The sequence below is a fragment of the Fusarium keratoplasticum genome, chromosome 12 (assembly GCF_025433545.1).
Source record: "Fusarium keratoplasticum isolate Fu6.1 chromosome 12, whole genome shotgun sequence".
NCBI classification, from domain to species: Eukaryota; Fungi; Ascomycota; class Sordariomycetes; order Hypocreales; family Nectriaceae; genus Fusarium; species Fusarium keratoplasticum.
In genome coordinates this window covers 117960-141755 of record NC_070540.1, presented here as the reverse complement: position 1 = coordinate 141755, position 23796 = coordinate 117960, and the positions used below count along the sequence as shown (strand labels likewise).

The 23796-nt window shown below is 50.3% G+C and overlaps 6 protein-coding genes across 6 annotated transcripts; 2 read left to right on the top strand and 4 right to left on the bottom strand.

Annotated features, from left to right (window-relative positions):
* Nucleotides 1-493: 493 nt before the first annotated feature.
* Nucleotides 494-1998, bottom strand: NCS57_01362500 (FAD-binding-3 domain-containing protein; the record flags this gene model as incomplete). The annotated part of the gene is made up of 5 exons (XM_053063254.1): nt 494-688; nt 737-926; nt 976-1024; nt 1080-1800; nt 1858-1998. The coding sequence occupies 5 exons, from the start codon at nt 1996-1998 to the stop codon at nt 494-496; spliced, it is 1296 nt and encodes a 431-aa protein (XP_052906587.1).
* Nucleotides 1999-3974: 1976 nt separating this feature from the next.
* NCS57_01362400 (uncharacterized protein) lies at nt 3975-5522 on the top strand (the record flags this gene model as incomplete). Its single annotated transcript, XM_053063253.1, has 1 exon — nt 3975-5522. One exon carries the CDS (start codon nt 3975-3977, stop codon nt 5520-5522), a length of 1548 nt encoding a protein of 515 aa, XP_052906586.1.
* Nucleotides 5523-8792: 3270 nt separating this feature from the next.
* Nucleotides 8793-9198, bottom strand: NCS57_01362300 (Bulb-type lectin domain-containing protein; the record flags this gene model as incomplete). The annotated part of the gene is made up of 2 exons (XM_053063252.1): nt 8793-8934; nt 8996-9198. 2 exons carry the CDS (start codon nt 9196-9198, stop codon nt 8793-8795), a joined length of 345 nt encoding a protein of 114 aa, XP_052906585.1.
* Nucleotides 9199-11300: 2102 nt separating this feature from the next.
* NCS57_01362200 (GMP synthase [glutamine-hydrolyzing]) lies at nt 11301-14619 on the bottom strand (the record flags this gene model as incomplete). Its single annotated transcript, XM_053063251.1, has 25 exons — nt 11301-11337; nt 11389-11517; nt 11573-11618; nt 11682-11718; nt 11769-11883; nt 12026-12126; nt 12286-12297; nt 12358-12372; nt 12426-12454; nt 12507-12550; nt 12601-12614; nt 12686-12778; nt 12844-13001; nt 13051-13083; nt 13137-13335; nt 13402-13430; nt 13601-13714; nt 13776-13859; nt 13918-13969; nt 14022-14034; nt 14088-14096; nt 14148-14187; nt 14240-14272; nt 14324-14471; nt 14575-14619. 25 exons carry the CDS (start codon nt 14617-14619, stop codon nt 11301-11303), a joined length of 1629 nt encoding a protein of 542 aa, XP_052906584.1.
* A 949-nt stretch (nt 14620-15568) lies between these two features.
* Nucleotides 15569-17164, top strand: NCS57_01362100 (F-box domain-containing protein; the record flags this gene model as incomplete). The annotated part of the gene is made up of 1 exon (XM_053063250.1): nt 15569-17164. The coding sequence occupies one exon, from the start codon at nt 15569-15571 to the stop codon at nt 17162-17164; it is 1596 nt and encodes a 531-aa protein (XP_052906583.1).
* Nucleotides 17165-17394: 230 nt separating this feature from the next.
* On the bottom strand, nt 17395-18180 carry NCS57_01362000 (uncharacterized protein; the record flags this gene model as incomplete). Its single annotated transcript, XM_053063249.1, has 1 exon — nt 17395-18180. One exon carries the CDS (start codon nt 18178-18180, stop codon nt 17395-17397), a length of 786 nt encoding a protein of 261 aa, XP_052906582.1.
* Between the last annotated feature and the right edge of the window lie 5616 nt (nt 18181-23796).

Genomic DNA, 23796 nt, shown 5'->3' with positions numbered 1-23796 from the left:
TACGCGCTCAATAAACTGTATGAGGTGTGAAACAGGTTTGGAAGCTCCAAAACTTCGGTCACTATCCCCTTTTGAGAATGATAAAAGAGACAATTCTGAGACCGAGACACCAAAACTTCAATCTTCCTAGTGCAAGGCGTCTGAGAAAGCGCTAAAATATGGAGACGAGCGCCTTGCAATGACCCCTTGTATCACTCAGCTGGTTGGCTCGAAATTCTGACACTCGTCCGGTATCAGCCAAGCGCAAGATGATGCTCAGGCGAACAAGAGGTAGTACTGTTTCAAGTCTGTAACGAGAAGCTCCGAAACCTTGAAAACTGCCCAATCAGAACTTTCATGACAAAACAATGGCCAGGTCATATTCCATGCTCCCTTATAGGCTTAATGTTAAGCGTATACAAACCAAAATCTTGACTGGCTGTCTCACCTCAGCCTTCTCTTCAGTCGCCACTGCCACTGGATAGACTAAGCCGCAGAAGGAGAGCGGAAGGTGCTAAAGCTTAGAAAGCCCCCTCTTCGTTGCTTCTTGTAGCTCCTCGTTGACGTTGTATCCATATAACCAACGCTGGACGTCGGGACAAGTCCAGCGACTCGGGAATGGGGCCTGGATCTCCTTCCCCAGTTGTGAAAGAAACAGCTCATCGCGAGCTTGCTGTTCAGGGCCATCTTTCATGTGGAATGCGTCACGCTGCGAGGGGTTAGATGCAAAATGGCTCTGGAAATAAATGGCGCCTACCTGTTTGAAAGCTTCCTTCACAATGGCGTCCCCTCGACTTTTCCGAAGTCTCTCGTACATCTTCAGAGCGCTCGGAAGTTGATCTTTGCTGTTGATCTTGCCAAGGAGGCGTCCAAGAACAGCGCCGTCTTCAATAGCGGAATTGGCCCCCTGTGCAAGATAGGGCAGCATTGGGTGGCACGAGTCACCGCTTCAAGGAGTTAGCATTTCAGAGAGGTCTAATGCAGCCTGGTACTTGCACAAAGACGAGATTCGACTCATCGTTGACCCAGTTTTGGAGCTCGGTTCCTAAAAGTTCGTTAGAAAAAGGGTTACAGTGATGAATGATGAAAGAGAAACATACGGTGCATCAGCTTCCACTTGTCGACCTTCTTCACCATGTCCAGGAACCTTCCAAGAATAGGGTCCCACCCTTTAAACAAGGCTCTCATTTCGTCTACGGATGCAGTCTGCCGTTTGACTCCCTCAGGCAGGTCGTCAGGAACCAAAAGGACAAGGTTGTACATGTTACCTGCCCGAAGAGAATAGCCTACGGCGTGCGCTTCTGGTCCGATCCAGAAATGAACTGCAGGCTGACTCACCCATTCTCTGAGCTCGGGGTCATCGATATCATCCAGGTGCAAGAGTATTCTATACGCCAGATCGCCAGTTGGCAGGGGGGGCTCTTCAACACCCAGGAAGCACTGTCGACACTGCGACCAGAGACCATCGGCAGCCACGACGAGGTCGGCTTTAGCTGTCAAACCAGACTCTGTGACGACCATGGTCTGCTCAAAATCGATCTGCACGGCCTTTTGCCCGAGCTGCATCTCTACCCCCAGCTGCTGTGACCGCTCGTACAAGGCCTTGTGGAGATCGGCCCGGTGTAAGGCGACGAAGGGAGCTCGGTATTTGGATCTTATCTTTTTACCAAAGTCTTTCTCCATCGCAAGGATTTTTCCATCGGAGTAACGGTGTACGGCAAGACATCTAGGCTCTGCAGCCAGCTTCCAAAGACTGTCTGGGACGCCCCATTCTTTGAGTATCCAGGAGGCATTCGGTGTGATCTGTAAGCCTGCACCGACCTAAACAGCGTTCAATAATGGGAAGATTTAGCTTAGAGAGGGTTTCCCAAATCTCACCTCGCCAAGCTCTTTTGCAGCCTCGAATATTGTGACGCGATGGCCTGACAATGAGCACGAGATTGCGGTAGCCAGTCCACTGATGCCAGCACCAACCACAATGATATCTAGTGCCGCAGGATGTTGTGGTTTGACTTCCATTGTTCGTTATGGCATATGTAGAACCAAAGTTGAGTTGCTTCACTTGACAACTTCTAGTCATGGCCTTCCAAACCCCTTGACAGGCTCAACATTCAGGGAGGGGTGATGACCGTGACTCAACACATGCCGTGCCGAGTGTGAAACATTCTTGTACAACACAGAATTGCCATTCCTCGCACCCAAGCTGGTGATGATCAGCCATTCACTGAACGTTATTGGTTTTGGTAGTGATTCATTATGCTTATATTTAAGGGAGGTAAAGTGTGAAACATTCGGATGGAATTCACCTCGTTACTATGGATACTTGAGACTGTTTGTTGTTCAAAAGTGATGTGCGGAATTGTAGGTCTCGGCAGTTGAATCATCTTGATCGGCAAGCGCACAATCTCTGTCAGGTGATATGCCCTGCGTAAGGCTTCTGCGACGAACATCTACCCTAGTTCTTCTCTATTCCAAACACATAGAACGATATTGGGTAAAGACATTGTTGGGAGATGCTATTAGGTGACGTATTTTAGCAATTTCGTCTCGATCAACACACAAGCCGGCATTTACCAGCAACGAGAATGAGGAATCAAGTTCAATGGCAGGAAATGACAGGGCTTCAATCAGAAGGTTGTTTCCCTCGCAGTCAGTGCCCTCTGCCAAACAGCGCTGCTGTTGAGAGGCCGAGATAGGCCCTGGTGATTTGGAATTCAATTCATGGATCTTGATGCCCTTGCCGCCCTAATTTGGCACTCAGTCAAGCGATACATCTCCCAAGAGCAAGTGGACATGTGAGACGCGCGATGGCCGTGGAAATGTTTTCACCGCAACGCACCGCCAAACTTGGACGAGGTCGGCAAGTCGGCAAGTCGGCACCTCATCGTGGGAAGGAATCATATCGGTAGAAATGAAGGGGGAGTAGAAAATGACGCGGAAAAGAGATCTAGGCGCCTAAGACATCAGACGCGTAATGCAATCGTTCAACATACATAATTCAGGAGGACAATCCATGGGACTGCGTTGATCCTCATAGCAGATGGGCAGATGCAGCCCCTGTATCTAAAAACTAGGGCCACAGGGTTTGAACGCCATAGGTGGAAACGAACTAGAATGCCTGCGTCCAGGGACAGTCGTTGCTTCTTGTAGGCGGCTGTGGGAGAAATTCGGTGTTTCAAATGGTTCCGAGATAACCGAAGCGTCTTTTAGAGATCAACTGCCGGCGATGATGGTTGGCTTCGCTTGGTTGACGATCATTGTCAAGCTAGCTCCCAGATCAGCTTAGCTCTTGCGTGTCACATCCAAAATCAGGCTGTTTCGAGAAGCCACTTCATCGAGGTGGCAACTGGTTGATAGTGTCAGAGTCAGTGGCCGCGCGCTAAGAAGTTGGGGGTGTCGGCATTCATGGAAAAGACGGCAAGTGGAGTGTCACTGTTTGTATGCAGCCTTACGCGTCCTGTCAGCATCCTTGACTAGGTGCTTGAACATGTTGCTTGGTAGCAGAGGAGCAAGAAACATCTCATGCCTCCAATCACGCTCTGTCTGTGACTGGCCTGAGTATCATTTTCTGTGACTGGGTGTTCTCCTGTCATGGGCATGCTCCTGAATCAGCCTTAGTACGATAGAACCAATACCATGGACGTTTACCGCCCATCAACATGGAACCTATCAAATAGCCGCCCCCAGATCACACTCGGATATCACCGTTCAACCTCCGTTTCAGACTCTACACCCCCGTTTCCAAAACGCCCCAGAATCTCGGGCCCATAAGCCGAACACCATTAGCCTGGCTCCATACGCTTGTTGTTATACGAGGCCCCACGGCCCCGGCTAGATCGGATGGTGGCATGATGCAAGGACCAAGAAACTTGGCAAAAGCTTGAACAAGGGTCCCTGCTGAGAATATAAATGGTGTTCGGGCCTTGGTGCTCGTGGCGCCTCGTCATATCCATGGCCGTTTACTCTTTCGACCACCACGGCTTTGTTGTGACACTATGCGGTCCTACAATGGCCGGACGCGCATAGTAATCGCGGCGGCTGCGATTACTACATGCATCTTCATTCTCTTTACTGTATTTCGGGTCACGTTTGATGGTGACGGGCTGTCTATCACCCCGGCCCCAGAGCATCCCTTCTTCTATGAGAATGAGTCGCAATCCACGGATGCTGGGCATGGCGTGGGGCATGACGATGACAAGGAGGAGGATCAGGAGGATGAATTGAACGCTTATCGCAAACGACCCGGCTACGAAAACGACTACCGACTACTGACGAGTCTGCGGAATAGCATGGGCTTCTACAACAAGATCGACGTCAAGAAGACGGGCTACCAGATCATGAACCCGACCCTCCTCGAGCTTCCCCGTGGGAGCAACAGCGCTCACGATTTCCTCGTCATTGCGCGAACGCTACACGTCGACAAGGTTATCAACGGTACCAAGTACAGACTCGCTCGCCAAGTCGCCACCTTTGCCAACCTTACATACACCAAACTCGGACGCCCGGTATTACAGTCAAGCAACAGATGGGCCAAGCTCCTTGTACAAGACTTTGCCGGGCCAGAACACCATTGCCAGCATCAGCCCGACATGGACAAGTATATTGGCCCAGAAGATATGAAGTTGTTCTGGACAAGAAAGGGCGAACCTCTTCTCATATTTACTTACCAAGTCAACGACGAGGTGCTCTGTCAAGGGCAATTCATCGTCGACGTACGGGCAGCACTTCCAGAGCTTGAGCGTGTCTTGGGAGAAGAATACGCCAAGAAGATGCCCCCAATCCAATTCAAGACACCAGTTGGACTTCGTCGCCAGCCTCCATCAGGACAAGAATCCCACCCCCGATACCAACGCGAGAAGAACTGGGCGCCCGCCCAATCCCCCTTCAGCAACGAAGACGAACTCCTCTTCATGGTGGAACCAGGCCAATTATTCCGCTGGACGGAAGACGACGAGCCGGTCCAAGAGGTGGTGGCCGAGAAGGACCAAATCTCGGCGGTCGAGGCGCCGTATCCAATTGGCGTCAAGCCTGAAGACACATGGCACAGCGACAAGAAGATGACGTGTATGCATGACGTTATGCTCTCAGATAAGGGCGTCCACCAGTCGAGTCCCATGCTCAGCCTCACGCTTTGTAATAGAGGCGATTGCGAGCCGGATGAGCAAAACACGGTCATGCTGGGCATGGTTCAACGTCGACGCGACACATGGGAAGCAGGCTATCTATGGTACGATCGACGGATTGCCGCGTACTCTGCTGCGCCACCATACAACATGGTGAGCGTGAGTAGAAAGCTCTCGTATCACGGGGAGGTGGACGGTCAGTACATCTGGACAGGGAGCATGGTGTATTTTGCGAATCAGACGGACGAATTCCCAGGGAACCACGGATTTTTGGATGACGAGATTTGGCTCAGCTTTGGCATCAAGGATTCTGCGGCAGGGTGGATAGACATCAAAGCGAGGGACCTCATTACGGATCATTATTTATGTCAGGGCGCATCGGAAGGGTATAGACAGCATAGACTTAATTTGGAAGAGTAGCAGCAAAAGCTGCACTCTTTGTTTCTGTTTCAACATGATTGTTCGAATGCAAACCAGTGCCTTGGTGATAAGCTACGAGCCAGCGAACCATGTCCCTTGAAGGGTAAGACGGCAGCGTGTGGAGCACAGATCGACAAGGCAATTCCCGGGCCCTGCCGATTTACCGCTGACGGTGGAATGGGGCGAGTTTGATATTGAAAGCTCTTGACGATATCACAGGGCCAAGAAATAAGAATGCTTTAGCTCAAGTCTTGGCTTCGTAAATTAGCAACCATCAATGCTCCCTCCAGCAAGGGTTAGACGCTGCGCTCGTTTAGCCTGCACTGACACCTCGCCTGCTCAGCCGCTATTGCCACGCTAGAAGCCTCTGTGGAATCCCCTCAGATCGTCCTGATGCAATCTCGCGCGGGTCTTTTGTCGGTGGATGAGCCCCTCAGCGGGCCAGAGACTAGACGCCCGGAATGGAATCTCCGATGGATCGCGATAAATGAATCATCACGTCTGGCCTTTCACTGAGAACCACTGTCAACGTGATCCATGTCCAGCGCTGGTGCAACAACCACTTTCATTCCCTGCAAACGTCCTCCTTAAGGCTGCAGATGTCATGGGACTGTTCTCCGTATACGAGACATGCCCATGTCTCGCCTCAGCATTCCCTTCAAACCCAATGTCGCAGTCCATCCTCCATTGGTCTCGCGTGGGCCAAGAATCGACAGGGGTCCATCAGTCCACCGCCGGCTATACGAGCGTGGCTTGAAATCATCAGCACCAAGTGGGAAGACAAATTTTTTACAGCCGAGAATCTTCGCTACGGGCAAGCCTATCGAATCATTCTCGGTGTCATCGGGCTCCATATTTGGCCCTCATTGTGAAGGGCTATCAATGAAGCACGTTATTACGAGGATCCGTCACCAGACGAGATCGAACGAGCGGGGGCCGTTCATCTCTTTCTCAAGAGGTCGCGTGAGATATTTCCATTTTTGTTTTGACTCCACGCTACGGAGATGAGATTGTCTCTGGGTCCCTGATGGATCCCGCCGCCCTGGATCCCGTTTGCGGATGCGTGTTGGTTACGGCCAGATCTTGACTGGCAAGCCCTAAACTAAGCTTGATTCTGCGCGCATTTCCTAATGAGGGCATCATTTGCGCTTGTGACTGTTTAATTACTAGTCATATCATAATTGACGGTACTGTTGTCGACGTTTCATCAAGTTGAGTAACATGACCAGGACCCCAGGGTGATTGATGCAGTGCATCGAGTGCTTTCACTGACGGATCCATGTCAAAACGTGCGGGATGAAGGATCCCTGCTCCGTTACGAGCTCGCCGCCAACACCGTTACTTCTGACAGGTCTTGGCTCCAGCTCAAGGGAACGGGTAACGATGACTGCCAGGGTCAGCGTTTCTGTCCATAACAAACCGAATTCCACCGTCACATCGGGTCAACCTTGTTCCAAAATAGATCTGAAGACATGCATCACGGGGGGGGAATATCCCTAGATGACAACATCCGCAAGCCTCACTACTACTTTCTCTACCTGAGCTTAAGCTACTCTTGCTTAAACATTGTCCTTAAACAAGAGAGACCTTGTCTCCTTGCATGAATTCTAAAACGAAAGGGCTAAATAATATGCTTGCGTTCAAATCCATCTGGCGAAGTGGCAACCATGCTTCATAAAATAAAGTGACTAATGATTTTGCATTTGAAAAGGGCTTTCACGCACCAAGGAACTTTACCTTGCCTACAAGTAGTGATTTTTAGCATAGCAACATGCACTCAAATAAATAGTCTACCTGCTTCAAGCTAGTCTTTGCTCTAATGCCCGTATCTATTCATATTTTTGAGTAGAGTGCACATGTCGATGCGGCTACCCTGTATCACTATGCTCGAGATGCTGAGCCATATTGTTACCCCAACAACAAGAGTATTATCATATTCACCTCGTCAATCAGATCTGTCAGGGATATCGCCGGTTTCAAACACCACGAAGCTACACGGAACGCTTTATACTTCTTCTCAAATGGCTCGCCATTGATATCAGCGTCAGAGGCTCCAGCAAGTGAAGACCATCGCCCTGGAAGACCTTCCTGGTTAGCGCAGCAACGTTCGGACGTTGGGGATATCCGTCTGTCCCGAAGCATTGGGAAGTAACATCATCAACTAACTTTCTCTTGATGCGCCGGATCTGCTCTAGAGTATCAGGGATATCACTATTCATCACAAGGAGTTCATTCCCATTGAGATCCAGGATGAGCTACGGAAGATTGTCCCTTATGTAAGGGACTACTGGCTCCGCCGAGGAGGCCTATATCAGGAAAGATTATATGCCTCTGCTGTAGTATTCTCTATCTCGCCATAAAGTCGGCGTCGGGCCTTCAATGGCGGCAAAGGTTACCGCTGCATTTGTTCCACCCCCTCGCTTTCTTGGCGGCATCAACATTAGCAGGAGGGGAGGTACATTTCCCATTGATACTGCCACTCAATAAAGGGAATGTCCTACTTAAATTAGATGATCTGGCATTACTTGTATATGGACGATGTCTTACTGCCGGGGAATAGCCCGAGCTTGGCGAGTCTCGGTCAGCCAACGAGACGACATATAGCCTTTTGTAACTGGCCCTTATCGTGCAGTACTAATACCAACCTCCGTTATATGAGCCATTTCTAGCTTTTAGTGCGGGCTGCTGGATGGTTTGAGTGGATCGATAACCTTGTTCTCGTTGAAACCAATGATAGCATCGTGTCCCTTCCGCCTCAACATGTTATTAGACACCATTTGGGTGACGTTGGCTTTGCACCAAGATGATTTTATTAAGATTATAGCGAACACGAAGCATATGTTAAGATCGTACACACCTGTCACGGCGTTGTAGAGGTTTGGGGACTGGAGAAACCGCATATCGTGAATGAACCTGACAGTTGCAGTGAGTGAATAGAACCATGAGTCTCAACTAACGGTAAATGAGACACTTTGTATTCCATCATTAAAGTATTGTTTCTTTTGGGCTGTCATCGTTGCCAGACATGTCTGACGTTCGTTGCACAGCCAGGTGCAGATGAGCTGCCGAATGGCTGAACAAACATGAACCACACATAAGCAAGCAACAACCGTTTAGACCACGTTTTATCATTCAATCATAACTAAACAATAAGTAAAAAGGTGCATGTCCGACAGAAGTGTGTGATGGACGAAGTCAATGGAGCATCACGTGTCCCCCTAGAGGTTGCCATATCACCACCACGACCTTGGTTCTTCAACAGCACCACCCTCATTTGTGAGTCTCGCTACACCAGATGGCGGTCTTCTTGTACAAGACTACATTGCCGTCATCTTGGACAACAACCTCAACGCTGCTGTCTCCTGTGGGCTCAGCAGTGTCAGAGGCCCAGACAGCATTGCCATCGTTGTCACTGGAAGACGCGGTTAGCTTATCACAGACAGGGAAAAACTAGTCAAAGGTATAGAACCTACTAAATAACGAAATTTCCGTCCTCCTGAATTCGAATTCCATCAATGTCGTCGCGTTGCTCGTCGGTGGTCTGAAACCGGCACTCCCCTTCCCAGTAGATGGCCAGCTTACCATCCTCTTGCATTTTCAGTTCGACGGAGCCATCAGGGCTCCAAAGGCTCTCGCCGACCTTGAGCCACTCGCCATTCTTGAGGGTATCGGACATGTTGTGTTAGGGTTTGGGTGTAAGGGGTAAGTTGGAGTTGAGGGACTGGTGTTGGAAGTGTGGAATATAGTAGCTGGAGAAGCGGGGAGATGACTACTTTATATAATGCTCTGCCACTGTCTGAAACAGGCGATATGGTCTCGTATCGCCTTCAACTGGCCCCTCGCAGGCCTCCAATGTCTCTGCAGCGCCAAGTCCTCTGCGGCTGGATATTTCGTAATGACATATCTTGGCGTGGCCTCCTCTCGTGGGTAACGTGGCACATATCTTCCCCCCGTTTCTGCCTATCGGAGGATGGAATGGACTTGGCAAGACATGCAGGATGGACTCGGCGGCTATTCAGAACCAACAAGTGAGGAAACAAGACATGGACGGTTTCATTACAACTTAGTGGGCACGTTGGATGGCCTCCTTAACATACCGTTTCTTGGTAGCAGATGTACTTTCCATATTAAGCGTGGTTTTGATCGAAACGAAAGCACCTCAACTCAAACTGAGCCAGATGGCCAGTCAGCCTCCCCAAGCTGTAACCCATTACAAGCAAGAAAACTGGCGACCCTGAGCTCGCTACCCATGCGAGGATCGCCAAGCTGAATCCATCATGGCGGGACGGACCGTATGGGCTGTGCTAGCTTCTCCGCACGCCAAGAGGCGGAGGGTTCTTGGGTGTCTTACACGAGAGGTGCGCCTCGTGTATCGTGATTTGCTAGGTTGGCCGTCATCACGCTGGCGAGCACCCTGCAGACCAAGCGAAACAGTCTAGTGATGTCTGTTGCTTGCTTGCTTGCTTTTTGGTTGTGTTTCTCGATCAACCAGTGTTGAGGTGACCATTGAGCGTATGGTTGCCTTGGTGGCTAGACAGAGTAGACCTCCCCTCCTTCATAACAACTCAGTATAGACCAGCATGGCTTGTAACATGTTTTGATACGGTCATGTCCCTTGGCCATTGGAAGGCTTGGAATGGGCTGCCTCCGCGACAAGGCAAAAGCTCTAGCTAACTAGACAGGCAGTCGCTGCCACGCCACACCGTACCGTGTGCTCATTCTCGCCAAGTCCTCTTATTTAGAAACCTGGCATAAATAAATGCAAGGGATAATCCACGGCGCTCAGAGCCTCGGTTTCATTCGTAGCATCTACGAATCACCAGGCTTTCGTCGCCCTCCTCGTGTTCCCAACCTGCTTTGTACCTCTATCTGCAAGTTGGGCGCTTATCTCTGCACCACCCACCAATTTATGTACCACTTGCCAAGCTATAGAATATGATCTTCACAATCTATTGGGTTGTTGGTAGTTCTCTCGGCTTCTCGGATGCTCCACGTTGGCGCCAAGTGTCAGCTCCCCACAGAATCATGCAAGCCTCAGGTGGGCTGTGTAGAGGGCGACATGCAGCGTTGGAGGCCTGAATGAACTCGTCTCGTGCTACTATTCTAACATGGGAAGTTCTCAGGAGCGAAAATGAGTATAGTGGATGCGTTTACCATTCGAGAGCAATGCTCCTAATCGCAGGCATATGACAGGGTTTAGTTCAAGGGAGAGAGGGCCCATAGGAAACAAAACAGCCCACGCAAATCAGATAGATGATGGTTCTTTTAAATGAAACCACGTGTTGACTCTCAATTCCGGCTGAGCTGGTCCTGATGGCCTTGGCAAATGATGGCCTTGGTGTGTGATAATTAGATCAGCACCAAAGAAAGGTACTGAACAATAGCTCGCTGGCCCTACACTACAAAACCGTGAGTGTGCCAATCAACCAACTAGATGTGCCAATCGTCTACGTCTTTGGTGACTGAACCGAAAGCGTTATGTTTTTGCCTGGAAAGACTTGGTTGCCTGATCAGGCTGATCTGTACAGGTTACAAACTGCTCAAAGTCTTAGTCGCCAACTTCTTGGCTGAATGAGTGATTCCTAGCGGAGAATTCACGACAATTCAAGCGAATCATAACAGTCCTTGGCAAGTTGTTGTCTGTTGTTTACTTAAAATCGATTCACTTTTCCCTGGTCTATCTGCCCACAAGAACGGCACTTTGAGAAGATTGTCTTCATAGAAATCCATGCTTGAGACCCAATTTGGTCATTCTCTGCCTCTAGATCAATCCAGTTTCTACTCCAGTTCGATGGTGCCGGGAGGCTTCGAAGAACTGCCAAATATCAGCTAGGGCTTCAAGACGGAAACAAGGGAAGTGACTTACAGGTCATATGTGACTCGGGAGACTCCGTCCACCTCGTTGACGATCCTGCGAGCCATGGCCTTGAGCAATTTGAAGGAGAACTCGTAGGGCTCGGCGCTCATGAAGTCACTAGTTGTGACAGCTCGGAGGCTATGAACTAGGTCAGAACTCAGGTCTCTAGGACAGAGAGTGGGCGATAACTTACATGACGATATATCCATAGACACGGGTGTCTCCCATGACGCCAACAGCTGTGAGAAACAGTTAGTCAAGTCGAGACGGATGTCGTAACCATCCCATCCTGGTGCACATACCCTTGTTGGTATCCAAACCAGCGTAGGCTTGGGACATCTATTTGAACAGTCAGCTCTTGTTCGGACTACTAGTGCCAGTGAACTTGCCTCGTTGTAGATTCCGGCCTCCTTGATCATAGAAATGAAGATGTGGTCGGCCTTTCTCGCGATTTCAACTCTTTCAGGGGTAATATCTCCCAGGACACGAACTCCGATGCCAGGTCTGCGTAGTCCATGGAATTAGCCCCGCACAGCCTTGAAAGGTTCGGCTTGACCTGCTGTTGGTAAGAGGGTGTCCCCCCTTGACCCATCGGGGGGTAAAGGGCAGGGGGAAAAAAGAAAAAAGAAAAAAAGAGAAAACTTACCCGGGGAAAGGATGTCGGTTCACGAGGTCCTCGTGAATCTGAAGACGCCTACCAAGTGCCCTGACCTCGTCCTTGAAGAGCTCGCGCAAAGGTTCCAAGAGCTGAAACGCTGTCAGTTCTACTCCCCAGACGCAAAAGAGCGGGAAAAAAACTCCTATGTGGGTCTCTTTTCGCGCTCAGGGGGATGGAGATGATCAAACATGATACGAGAGTTGGTGTTGTAACTGGAGGGACTTCAGGGGGTTGAACTGGTAACTTACGCGTAGGCCTTGCTGTCATGGTCAAAGTCAGTCATGATACGAGAGAAAAGAGTAAGGGGAGGTGTAACTAACGCCGTCCATCATTCGCTATGTCTCGGTTAGTTCAAGGTTGGACACGGAGGGTGGGAGGAGGGACTTGCCTTGGGAAGACCACCGACGTTGTGATGCGCTATGAAAAGAGTCAGTAATTGCAGGCGTCGGTTTCCACGACAGCTACTAACTCTTAATAGTGGCAGAAGGGCCCTTGAAGCTCAGTGACTCGATGCTGTAGACGGTCAGTCTTCCACTGGTACACAAACCGCTCGCTGCACATACACGTCCGGGTACAACTACATCAGAGCAAATATGTCAGTCAATCCAGGCATCCACATAAGAAGGACCATGACACAGGGTGACATACCGTTCCCTGGAGGAACCAAGAGACTTTTCCGGCGTTGGGGGTGTTCTCTGCTTCCTTCTCGATTCTGATGGCCTCTTTCTCGAACAAGTCAATCTATCAACTAGTTAGCACCGCTGGCGACATGAACGCCGGGGGAGATGGAGCAATTGAGGACATACAAAGGTCTCTCCAATGATCTTGCGCTTCTTCTCGGGTTCCCTGACACCCTTGAGGCGGCCGAGGAAGAGCTCGGCGCCATCAACTACCGTAAGGTTGATTCCGAGATGCTGTTGAAGAGTCTCCTTCACTTGCTCGCACTCGTTGAGACGCATCAAGCCTACACCAAGTTAGTGTCCGTTAGGCTCGCGCACAAGACTTGGTCATACCGTTGTCGATGAGGACAGCGTGGAAGCGGTCACCTATATTTGTGTCAGCCTCTCCATATATGCATCATACAACCCTGATAGCGTACCAATTGCCTCCTTCATAAGCTTGGCGGCCACTGTGCTGTCGACACCGCCAGAAACAGCTCCAATAACCTGGGCCTTGTCGCCAACAAGCTTCCTGATACGAGCAATCTCCTGCTCGATGAAGTCACTCATGACCCAGTTGGGTTGAGCTCCGCAAATGTCGACACTGAAGTTGCGTAAGAGCTCACTTCCACGGGGAGTCTATGAGTCGCATCATGTTAGTTGAGGCGCAGGGGCGGGAAGGTAGAAAGGAACTGGTATGCATACGTGTTCGAGCTCGGGGTGGAATTGCACGCCTGTTGGGATCTTGAGTTAGTCAAGAGCTCAAAGTGGGTGAAGTTAGAGGGGGACTCGTATGTAACGAGAAGGGAAAAGAAAAGGCGGGCAAAAGCGCAGCAGCGCGGCCAGTGAATGATGAAGTGGGGAGATGAGTAACGTGAATCGAGTTTGTGATGGACAAACACACCAAAGATGGGCTTTGACTGGTGAGCAATGCCAGCAAACTCGGAGTTGGCAGTCTTGGCCACAACAACGAACCCCTCAGGCAGGCGGACGAGCTTGTCGAAGTGACTCATGTAGGCTATCCAGCGTTAGAATCCGTAAAAGACTTGGAAGTTTCATAGGAAAGGAAGGGAACTCACCATGCATGGTCTCGCCCAGACCAGCGAAGAGACGGTCGACATGGTTGTCAACCTTGTGGATGGTGACGTCAGCGTGGCCGTACTCTGTCCAGCCGAGTTATTAGAAACCGTGGGCACGCGGGTTCAATGAAAAAAGACAAACCTCGAGCTATTCCGCGAGCAACGTTCGCAGAGTCGGTCTGCCAAGCAATTTCCTATACGAGGTTAGTTAAAGATTTGGGAGATCAGAGAAAATGAAAAACTTGCCTGGCAGCCATAGCTAAACTCGAGTGATTAGTACTAGACCATAATGGGGCTCAAATGGAGTCATACCAAATACCACTATAAATTCGTGTCAGTGAATGTGTGTTTCTCAACACCGAGGTGACTCACAGGATCGGAACACCAAGCTCAAAGACAGCGGGGTCAACGTCTTTTTTAGATCAGCATACTTGCATCTCATGTGCGAGGGAGGGAAATCTCACGGGGTGAGCCTTCGTCGTAAACGGAGGAGGGACCTATTGAGTTTGTCAGAAAGAAAAATGGACGAGGGCCGAAAGGATTCTTACCTCCAGACAAGACGATACCCTTGGGCTTCCAGGTGAGATCGGCAAGCTTGGTGGTGCAGGGGAGCATCTCAGCATAAACACTGAGGGCTCGCAGGCGACGGAGAATCAGATGGCTGGTCTGGCTGCCGAAATCCAACACCAAGATGGTCTGTGACGAAACATGTCAGTACTGAAGCCGTGGAAGCCGGATTGCGGGGGGGTTGGCGCTGCCGGGGAAGAGCGAGGAGGCTTGGGAGAGGAAAGTTACGCACGTCGAAGTTGTTATGAGGCGCCTCGGCGTCGATTCCGGTGGCCATGTTGTCTGAATTCTGCAGAAGCAAAGATAGGAGCTTGATTGATGAGTGCGTGGTTGTTGCTAAAGAAACTTTTTGATGCCATCCATTCGTGCCCCTCCAAATTGCCCCTCTATCTTGCCCTATCTTATCTTATCTCTACCAATCCTGACTCAGTGGGTTGTCTTGACGTATCACGTGACTGCCCAACCTCTTCTTTCCCAAACACACGTGACCTCCCCATTTGCCTGCATTACTTTCCACGTTCTAGCACGATAACCTGAGTCCTTGCAAAGGATAATTCTTGTTTCCACGCAGCGGAGTTTAAAACACAAGCATCTCCTACGAACTTGCTGAATACCCACGTTCACTAGGTAAGGAAGCACCGACATCAGCAGGCAACAACGTGCCCGGATAGTTACGGCGGCGGTGAGTGCCTATAATGGCTTCTTGTGACCTTGTTCAGAAGGTTTTTGAGCAGGATAGAGGCAGGACAAGCCTGTGCTCTTGGATTAGGTCGAATGCCAAGCAGCGTGAAAACACCGAACCCCGGTCTGATTCTGGGACCAAGCTTCACGGACGTGATTCTTGCGGGCATCTATCATTGGTCCTTGTACGATAGAATCTTAGCTACCTAGGCCTGTCCAGGCGTTGCGATGTGATCCCGTACTGGTCCGCCGACATCCATGTTGCTCGTTCTGTTACTTCTTGCGGTAAACCGACCAATAGCATCCGGGAAATCTTTCAGTGAAATGCACTCTTTCATTGCAATCTACGGTTCTGGTGCCTTGTTCTTGGCTGGTTGATTGTCCCCTGTGCTTCCCAAAGCAAAAGAAGCAATCGCCGATGTGGGGCGCTCAGACTTCTGCCTCCGAAATTAACCGTCGGTCAGCATAAAGGGGCCATCGTGAACTCTTCCTCTTACAATATTTTTCACCTCAGAAAGCCAATTTGTCAATAATATCACTACGCCATGGGTTACTCCGAAATTCACTGCCACATATGTGGCGTCAGTTTCAACATCAGCCGTGCCCGCACAGAGAAGGAGCCTCGCAGCGCAGCTTGGGGTCAAGAGTGCGACTATCCACATCGCTTCCATCCAGAGTCTTGTCCTGATGAACCGGGATGCTTTTGGGTCGACAGATATGCCGATGGAAACGAAGATGCTGAAGAACCCGAGATTGCTCTCGTGGAGCCCGTCAAAGTCTTCCCCGCCGACATTGATGAAGACAACTTCGAGCCGGATGATTGGGAACATATTTCAGGGCCAAGATGTAATCAAGGCGATGCTTACAACGGACACAACATCTCGGTAAAGGCCATGAGGGGTTGCAAAACCTCCCAATGCCTTGTGCGCAAGCCAGAGGACTGGGAACCTGAGCCGGATGATGAGGAGTTTGAAACTTCGGGGCACTTCTTCCTCAGCGGTCTGAATGACTCCATGCCGAGCAGGGACATGGACTATCCCGAGGTCTTTCCTGCTCGTCATGACTGCGACAGTCCTCATGCTGACAACTGCATCTGGACTATCGAGGACGCTGAAGTCTACGCCATGCCTTTTCATCCGACCTGTCTCGAGGTTTTCAAGAGAGCCTCGCTGCATAGGTACGGCGTTGTCGACATTGAATGCCTCACGCAGTGGTGGGCACATGAAGCAAACTACGAGGACTTTCATGCCTTTCCTCGACATCCCGATGTCGAAAATGGCCAACAGCAGTCCTGGGATCATTCCCCAGGGGATGAGTACCTTGCCGCCAATCCATGCTTTGTACCTGGCTTGGAATCTCTCTTATCTTCGGCGAAGCCTCCAAAAGAGCTTAGTCAGGCTGACTCTGAAGTAACTCCCACGGCCGTCTCGATGGCGAAAAATCCCATGGATCTCTTTTCCCGACTACCTGGAGAGATTAGGATGTTTATCCTGCTGCAGTTGGGCTTTAGGGATATTGCCAACCTCCGGCTCGCTTCTCGGACATTTTTGCAGCTACCCCAGTCGCTCTTCTATCACTTGACTTTGAGCGACAGCCCGTGGCTATACGAAGCTTGGTCGTCGTTGCCCATCTCCTTCTGGGCTACCACAACACGGGAAGAGGAAGAGAAGAAGGAAAATTCCCGACAGGCCAGGCTGACAGAGCTAAGAAACGCCATTGAAGTTCTGGAGGACGAAGCCCATGACTCTGGCGACCCCGACTCCAACGACGCTGCTATTGAAGCCATAGACAGGGAGATTGAGAAACTCGAGGATAGGTCCGGTGGCTCCCGTCCCACAACCGCGGTCATTCAGCTCGATCGTACCAAGACGGACTGGTACAGTCTACAGACTGAGATCGGGAGAAACTGGAAGAAGTTACAGGGACTGCGAAACCGACGCAGGATATGGGACGATTGCCAGGAGATTCTCAACCGCGTGGATGCTTATCGAAGAGAGGGCAAGATCCGCCGGGGGCAAGCGGTTGATGTTGTCGCAATGGCCAGACGAGCTGAGGAGGTGCAGGCTGAGAAGGGTAGGAGATGGGCGAGGTATTGTGCCGCAGGGAGGCAGGGTCCATACAACCCAGAGGACTGGGCTTGAATGAGGGCCATGGAGTCGCTGGAAAATTCCATTATGATGACAGTTCAGTCCATTTAAGGTGCTGGCAAAGGTGACCCGGGGGGGGGTTCCAATCTGCGTGACTTTTCTGATATTTGACATTATATTCTCTTCGAATATATACAAGTTTGCAAAACAAAACATAGCCTTGGTCACTTGAACCGACAGATTTGGTAACTTGCTGTGCTCACGTATATTATGAGCTGATTGACTTAGGCAGAGTCAGGCTGGCCAGGGTCGACGTCGGCAAAAGTCGTACCAATGGCCACCTCGTCATACCAAACCTGTCGGAAGCTCTGGCTACCCTCCATGTGTTTATCGTCGTGCCAAGCGTTGGCATACAGACCAATGCGGAACTGAAACACGCTGTCGTCGTTGAGGGTCGTCTTGCGGTTGTACTCCTCCAGAACCTTGTTGCCATCAAACCAGATCTTGTAGAAGCCAGTGTTGTCGCTCTTCCACGAAGCCTGGATGACAACTTTGTGCCACTGGCCAGCACTGACCTTGGCCAAATTGGGGAACGGCTTGATGTCACGGCTGCAGTCTGGCACTCGGTACTGGCCGCTGACGACACGGGACATCAGTTGGTCGCCCTCGATCCAAAGCATGGACGAAGGCATCCAATCATCACCACCGCAGCTGGCACCAGGACGGTTTGCAATGAACTGGGCCAAGTTGTACGATTGGGGTTGAAATTCCCACTGCTCCGACAGACGGAAGGCAAAGCCGTAGAAAAGTTGGTCGCCACGCTTGTAGCCTTGGTTGTGGTCGACCTCAGAATGGTAGCGGCCAGTGTAACCGGGTGTATAGGTCTGCGTCATTTTGAGGGCATTTCCGCCCTTGTAGGCGACGTTGGTGACGGCTTCGACGGTACCCTTGTTCTCCCGACGGATGTAGTCCCAGCCGTTGAGGTTGCCTGGGTTGTAGAATTTACGCTCAGCGGAGGTGGAGAGGGGACAGAGCGCCAAGGCAGCTGCGACGGTGTTGATCAGCTTCATGATGACGATGAAACGAGAGGGACAGTCTTGTTTTGGTAAGGAAGAGTAGAGAAGAACGAGCTGGAGATGAGATACTTGTCCTGGGAGTGCCTATGAAAGAGCCAGGACGTCAAGGCTCGGGGGTAGTTAACAACTTATAAACGCACAGTCTGCAGCACATGTGAACATCACCTTTTACCATAATTGGCTTACTCTTATTCACTCCACCGTATCCTTAGTCCTATTTCCCTCAGCGGTTACACAGCGATCAGCTTATGTTCTGTGCAGGGCAGGGATCACTACCCTGGAGAAGAGACATCGTAAAAACTCGCCAATAGGAGAGCAGGTTGAAGAGTTCCAAGCTCCGGTATGAGAACTGACCAACCTCAATTTCTCGTCTTGAGATATTTGCAGGGTGGAGGACACGAGCCCCATCAGGAGATATTTTGTTACATGATGCATGAAGGCGCCCCGGGGCAATTTACTTGCCTATCCACAAACTCCCCGAAACACATAAGCCACTACGTTGTATTTGGAGCATGTCTTGGGCTTTTTGCCCTCCAAAAAGCTTGGTCAGTGAAATGAATGCCACGACATCCGCAAGTGCTACCATATGAGGCAAGTAGTATTTGAAGTGGGCTCAAGGCGGCCATCCCACTGCCGCCCAGGGAAAAGGCAGGTGACATTGGCTTAAGTGAGCCAGTCTCTCTTCATTACTCGTCTTGTTTTAGAGTCCCATCGAAGGCGCTAGTCAGTTGTTACCGGTATTGCTAAATACATACGTGCTTCTATTACTAGTTTGCAGTTTCGTGGACTATTACGTGAGAATCAATTGTCAACTGACCGCTTGAGAAGAAAGACGGTCCAGCCGGCGACATTTCAACTTCTAAGCAGAAGATACGAGTCTAGCTAATGTCATCAGCAGTTGTATTGAGCTTACTGTGGCGTACTACATCTCGTCGTCGCTTATACGGATTGCCCGATCCCGAAGGTGCCATGAAAGGGCTGAGACATGGAATCTCTCCACATGAGATCTAGAACAACTTGATGGGACTTCGGGCCGCGAAGTAAGGTGTCCTCGCCAGTATTGCCCATGGTGGGTTGATGACTGCATGACGACCCTCAGGAGCTGAAGTGAAACCTGCAGAACATTTACAAGGCCAATCAATTTATGTCAGACAACGGGCTGTCGATCCATTACCACCTCGGTCCATAATTCCGGTGGCTCTGGTGATCAACAGCCCTACCAGAGGCGGGTTGTTTCATGCCGTCTCGGCGCATGGATACCCATCTGGCCTTATAAGCACCACGTTGTACGGATGTAACGGAGCAATAGCAGAACTCTCCCTGGTTCGGAAAAGGGTCATTGGCCTTGAGCCATGTGACCCCTGTTCAGCATGGTCAGGATCGGCCGCTGTGGAGCATTCACCCCAAACTCTCCAAAGGATTTCCAACAGCAGTATCGCGCATGCTAATATTTTTTGCTCCACTAGTTTATAGAGCTTGGTCTTTGGCAACTTTCTCACCACGCCGACTCCCAGATCAGGCTATTCTAACGGTTGATCAAGCGATCCCCGGGTAACAATAGGAAATGACCAATGAAGCCACGTGCTATCATGGTCGAGAATGACAACAAGATGCGCAAGTTCAATCTCGGCTATGAACCAGGTTCTGACATGATGCCACCACCCCGCAACTAGTACAATACAACCTCGCGAGGCGGATAGCTCTCGAAGTCATCGATCTCCTCCGGGGTTATCCAGTCTTTGTCAAAGACTCCAACGCGTTTATACCCTCCTTCACTCCCTTCAACTACCGCTAGGGCAATACCAACCACGGAAAACTTACCAAAGCCGCGATGCGCAGAGGCACTATCTTGCCCCGTGGCGAGCGGCATGCCCAAGACTTCTGCTGGCTGAGCATGTGACAGGTCAAGTCTGCGCCAAAGAGTTTGTCCCTTGCACACACCTTCCAATACTTCATATGGATTCAGATGAAAGTTCTCCTGGTTGGTCGACACTCGAGGCCGAAGTTTTATCAAGGGGCCCGAGATGGTGAGAGACCTTCCTTCCATGTCCTGCCCATACTGATTGTCACTCACGAGTTCCATATCGCAAGCAACTACGGCCACCCTCTTCAATAGATCATAGGTGCCCAAAAATGTGCCGTCAAGCCATTCCACCTGCCCATTTAGCGAAGCCCAAGACCAAGAAGGGGCGAGATATTGAGATGGGCAAGTGGGGGTTTTTTTTTTCCAGAAGAACAGCAAATTCTCCGGAAGCGTCTTCTGCCATAGCCCTGCACAGTAGCGACCTTGATTCTTTCCAGAGAGGGCCGATAGAGCAGAAAAGGCCGACGCGACTCCAGCCAAGGCGGGGAGTTTGTCCGTATCGTAGGTGAGGCTCCTTTTTGAGAAATCGGTAAAGACCTCCCTCCACTTAACAGATCTTAGATCTGGAACTTTGAGACAAAACAATCCTCCGTCGTCTACTTCTTCTACTTTCTTGCAGCTCCACCCAGTCTTTTTGGATGTGAACCAGAGGATGCGTGTGGAGAGGTACTGTTCTTGAAGAACACATCCTCTAGTTCTCAGCGCATGGACTCCTCTTATGAAGGGTCTTGACTCGTCGCAATCTTTTATGAGGTAAACATTGGCCGATTCGCTTGTGGAAGGATTCAACCTCAGGGTGGTGTATGGGAAAGGCCGCGTGCACAAAAACCCCTTAGTATCTTCGTCTAAGTCACGAGCTACAATGTTGATGTAGGCGTTGGTATAGACGCGAGCCACTTGTGAAGCCTTCCAGTCCCAGCCCGAGATGTCATCTTGGATGATGTAGAGTGAATCGATCCATAGGTAAGGCACGCCGAGCTCATGAGTCACGGTAATGGCGTCTTGGAATGTTTTTGGGACTTCCTTGGAGAGTTTAAAGCCTTGCTTCATCCTCCGAAGGTTCTGATTTGTTGTAGGAAAGCTCCATGACGCTCCCCAGCAGTGGCTAAGGGTGGCATATCTTGTGTTTGCCTCGCTCTCTTCAAGACTAGCCCCTCCTATAATCTGATGTGGCTCAAGTCCATGACGTCAAGCAGTCGGGTAGGTAGCAGATCGTATAGTCGTGGGGCTCTGTCAGGTTCGTCCTTTTCTTCTAATGTGGAGGGCGGGCGATTTGAAGCAGGTCTCGTTGGGCACCAGCAGTTGTGGTGTTGGTCACACACTCATCTATCCAAGAACGCATTTGCCGCTTAGTGGCTTCCGACAGCGGATCGGCATGCACAGCCCATGCGGAGCTGCCAGAGGACGGAAAATCTGGCTGAGTTAGCTCAAGCTTGCCACAATGCGAGTTTGACAAGATCCCTTACCATGTTCCGTCTTGACTTTGAACTTCAGGCCTCTATTAGATGTTGGCCGTATACATGTCGCGTGCGATCTGTAAAGATGCATACTCCCTTTGTATCTGGGACTAGCTATGTCATAGTCGGGCCACCAGTGCTTCAGGATTAGGAGGGTAGCCAACGCAAGATTGCAATCCTTGATCCAGACTCTCAGCCGTCTCGCAGTTGATATGCTGCAGTCGACAATGTATTTGAGGTGCGGCGCGTCTAAACCAACTGGAAGTTCGCCGTCTGGGAGCGAGGCACAAACTGGACAGCTGTACTCCAAGAGCCTGGGCAGAAGAGGTTGAAATTGGCCAGTCTTTGCCCTAGTAATACGGTAACTCTTCTGCAACTGCTCGCCGCGTGTTAGGATCTGCACCATCTCGTATATTGTCTGGTAGGCTGACTTTTCGTCGATCAAGATAGATGTGTCAGCCGGATGTTTGTTTCGGAATAGGGCGTTCAATAGTCCAAAATGAGTTGCGCTGATGGAAACATGAACCTCATTTTCTACTCCAAGGGTAGCGGAGTGTTTGGTAACGAGCCAAGGGGGATTAGCCGTTTAATGAATATGTAACCATTTTAGATGTACTCGCCACACGATCAAAGCCGTCTATAGGCTTGGACTCGGAAAAGGAGTAGACAGGGAAGTTGGGGAGGAGATACCAGGCCGACGTCAGTTCTCTGAAGTCCTCGCTGTTATCATACAGCCAATCACCAAGACATTCTTCACGCTCTTCGGTATGTGTATATCTCGCGACACTGGCCAGTATCCGACCATACTCTTGGTCTTCATCTTCTCTATGAGATGTTCCTACGAACAGTAACGCTTGGATGCACTCCATGATAGATTGAAGGTCGGGATCGGCAGCCGCGAGGAAAAGCGCCTTTCCAGAGTCAATTCATTATGAATCCGAGATGATGGAGGTTGAACTTACGTGCTTCAGGATTAGGCCACCGAGAAAAAGGCCAACAAGGATAATGGTTTCTGCCGTCCCTAGGATAACAATAAGTCTAGTGCTCGAAGTTACTAACATCACTTAATAGTCAAACCTGATGACTAGACCTCTCCTTCTGCAGCTGCAATAGGGCCTGATGCCCAAGATACGCCACTTTGGCAGGAGGTCCGGTGAAGACATCTGATATCGCAGTTGTCATGATGCTCGCGCCTGGTAGGTTCCCTAAAAGCTCGTCCTTGAGGGGCCTGTCCCCAAAAGAACGTCTTGATAAGCCATCAAATACCAGAATACTAGGAAAGGACGAATAAGCAAGCTGGCAAGGAACTATATTACTGTGCATCTTACTCGACCTGTTCTCCATGCGAGCAAGATTTTTTGAACTCTCCGCAGTAATCCCACTTCCAAAATATCGGCGCGGTCATGTTAGAAATGAGTGGTAGTATTCCCTCAATAGAAACGTCACAGTGTTGGAACAAAGAAAGGGAGAGGCAGCTGCAGCCTGGACTTACCCCACCTTCAGGGTTTCGGATGAATATTCAACCAAGCTGGTTGCGTAACGAGGGTCTTGAGGATACGGTCAAAGTTATGCTGTAGCTTGGTTGAGCGCTTTAGATGGATGGCTGTAATCTCCTTTGTGGCGTAAGTGCTACTATCTCGCCGAAAAGTTGGAGCCCATTTCTATATTAAACTTCAACTCTAGCTATCATTTTAAACCCAGCCGCAACTAGCTTAGATCCTGGTTTTATATCAGATGGCAGTATCCCATTACTTCGGAGCCTCCCTACGCTTGAGAGTTGGACTGTTCGTGTCTCATTGTCTCCATTCCTTCTAGACCAATTCTGAAGACGAGGACCGAGCACAACGCTTACTATTGTCTCATGCTAATTGTCAAATGAGTTATGATTTACGCCACCACTCAATTCTGCTCGCTTAGGACACCTCTCCAAGTCGGAGAAGGGGTGTTTTAACCTACCTATGACTGCGGCACTCTCATAGCCAATTCATTTGCTACACCATCACATAGCTAAATTACCTGTGATCTGACTGAACCAAGTGCCATGGCGCTAGTTAGCTAGGCTTGTGATGAATTCCAATGATCGCCTTGAACGAGTTTCTCTGTACATTTGTGATGTTGTGTGTCAATAACCGACAATCCCTCGTTTTGCCTGACGCCTGAACTATGGCGAGACCCTGGTCAATCTCCTCACTCGAGGAATGGTTGCGTATGCAGTTATAGCGTCGACAGAGGTCAGGTGGCCTTTTATTTCGTTCGCCGAATCCCATGAGTCCTATGGTAGGTGCCTTG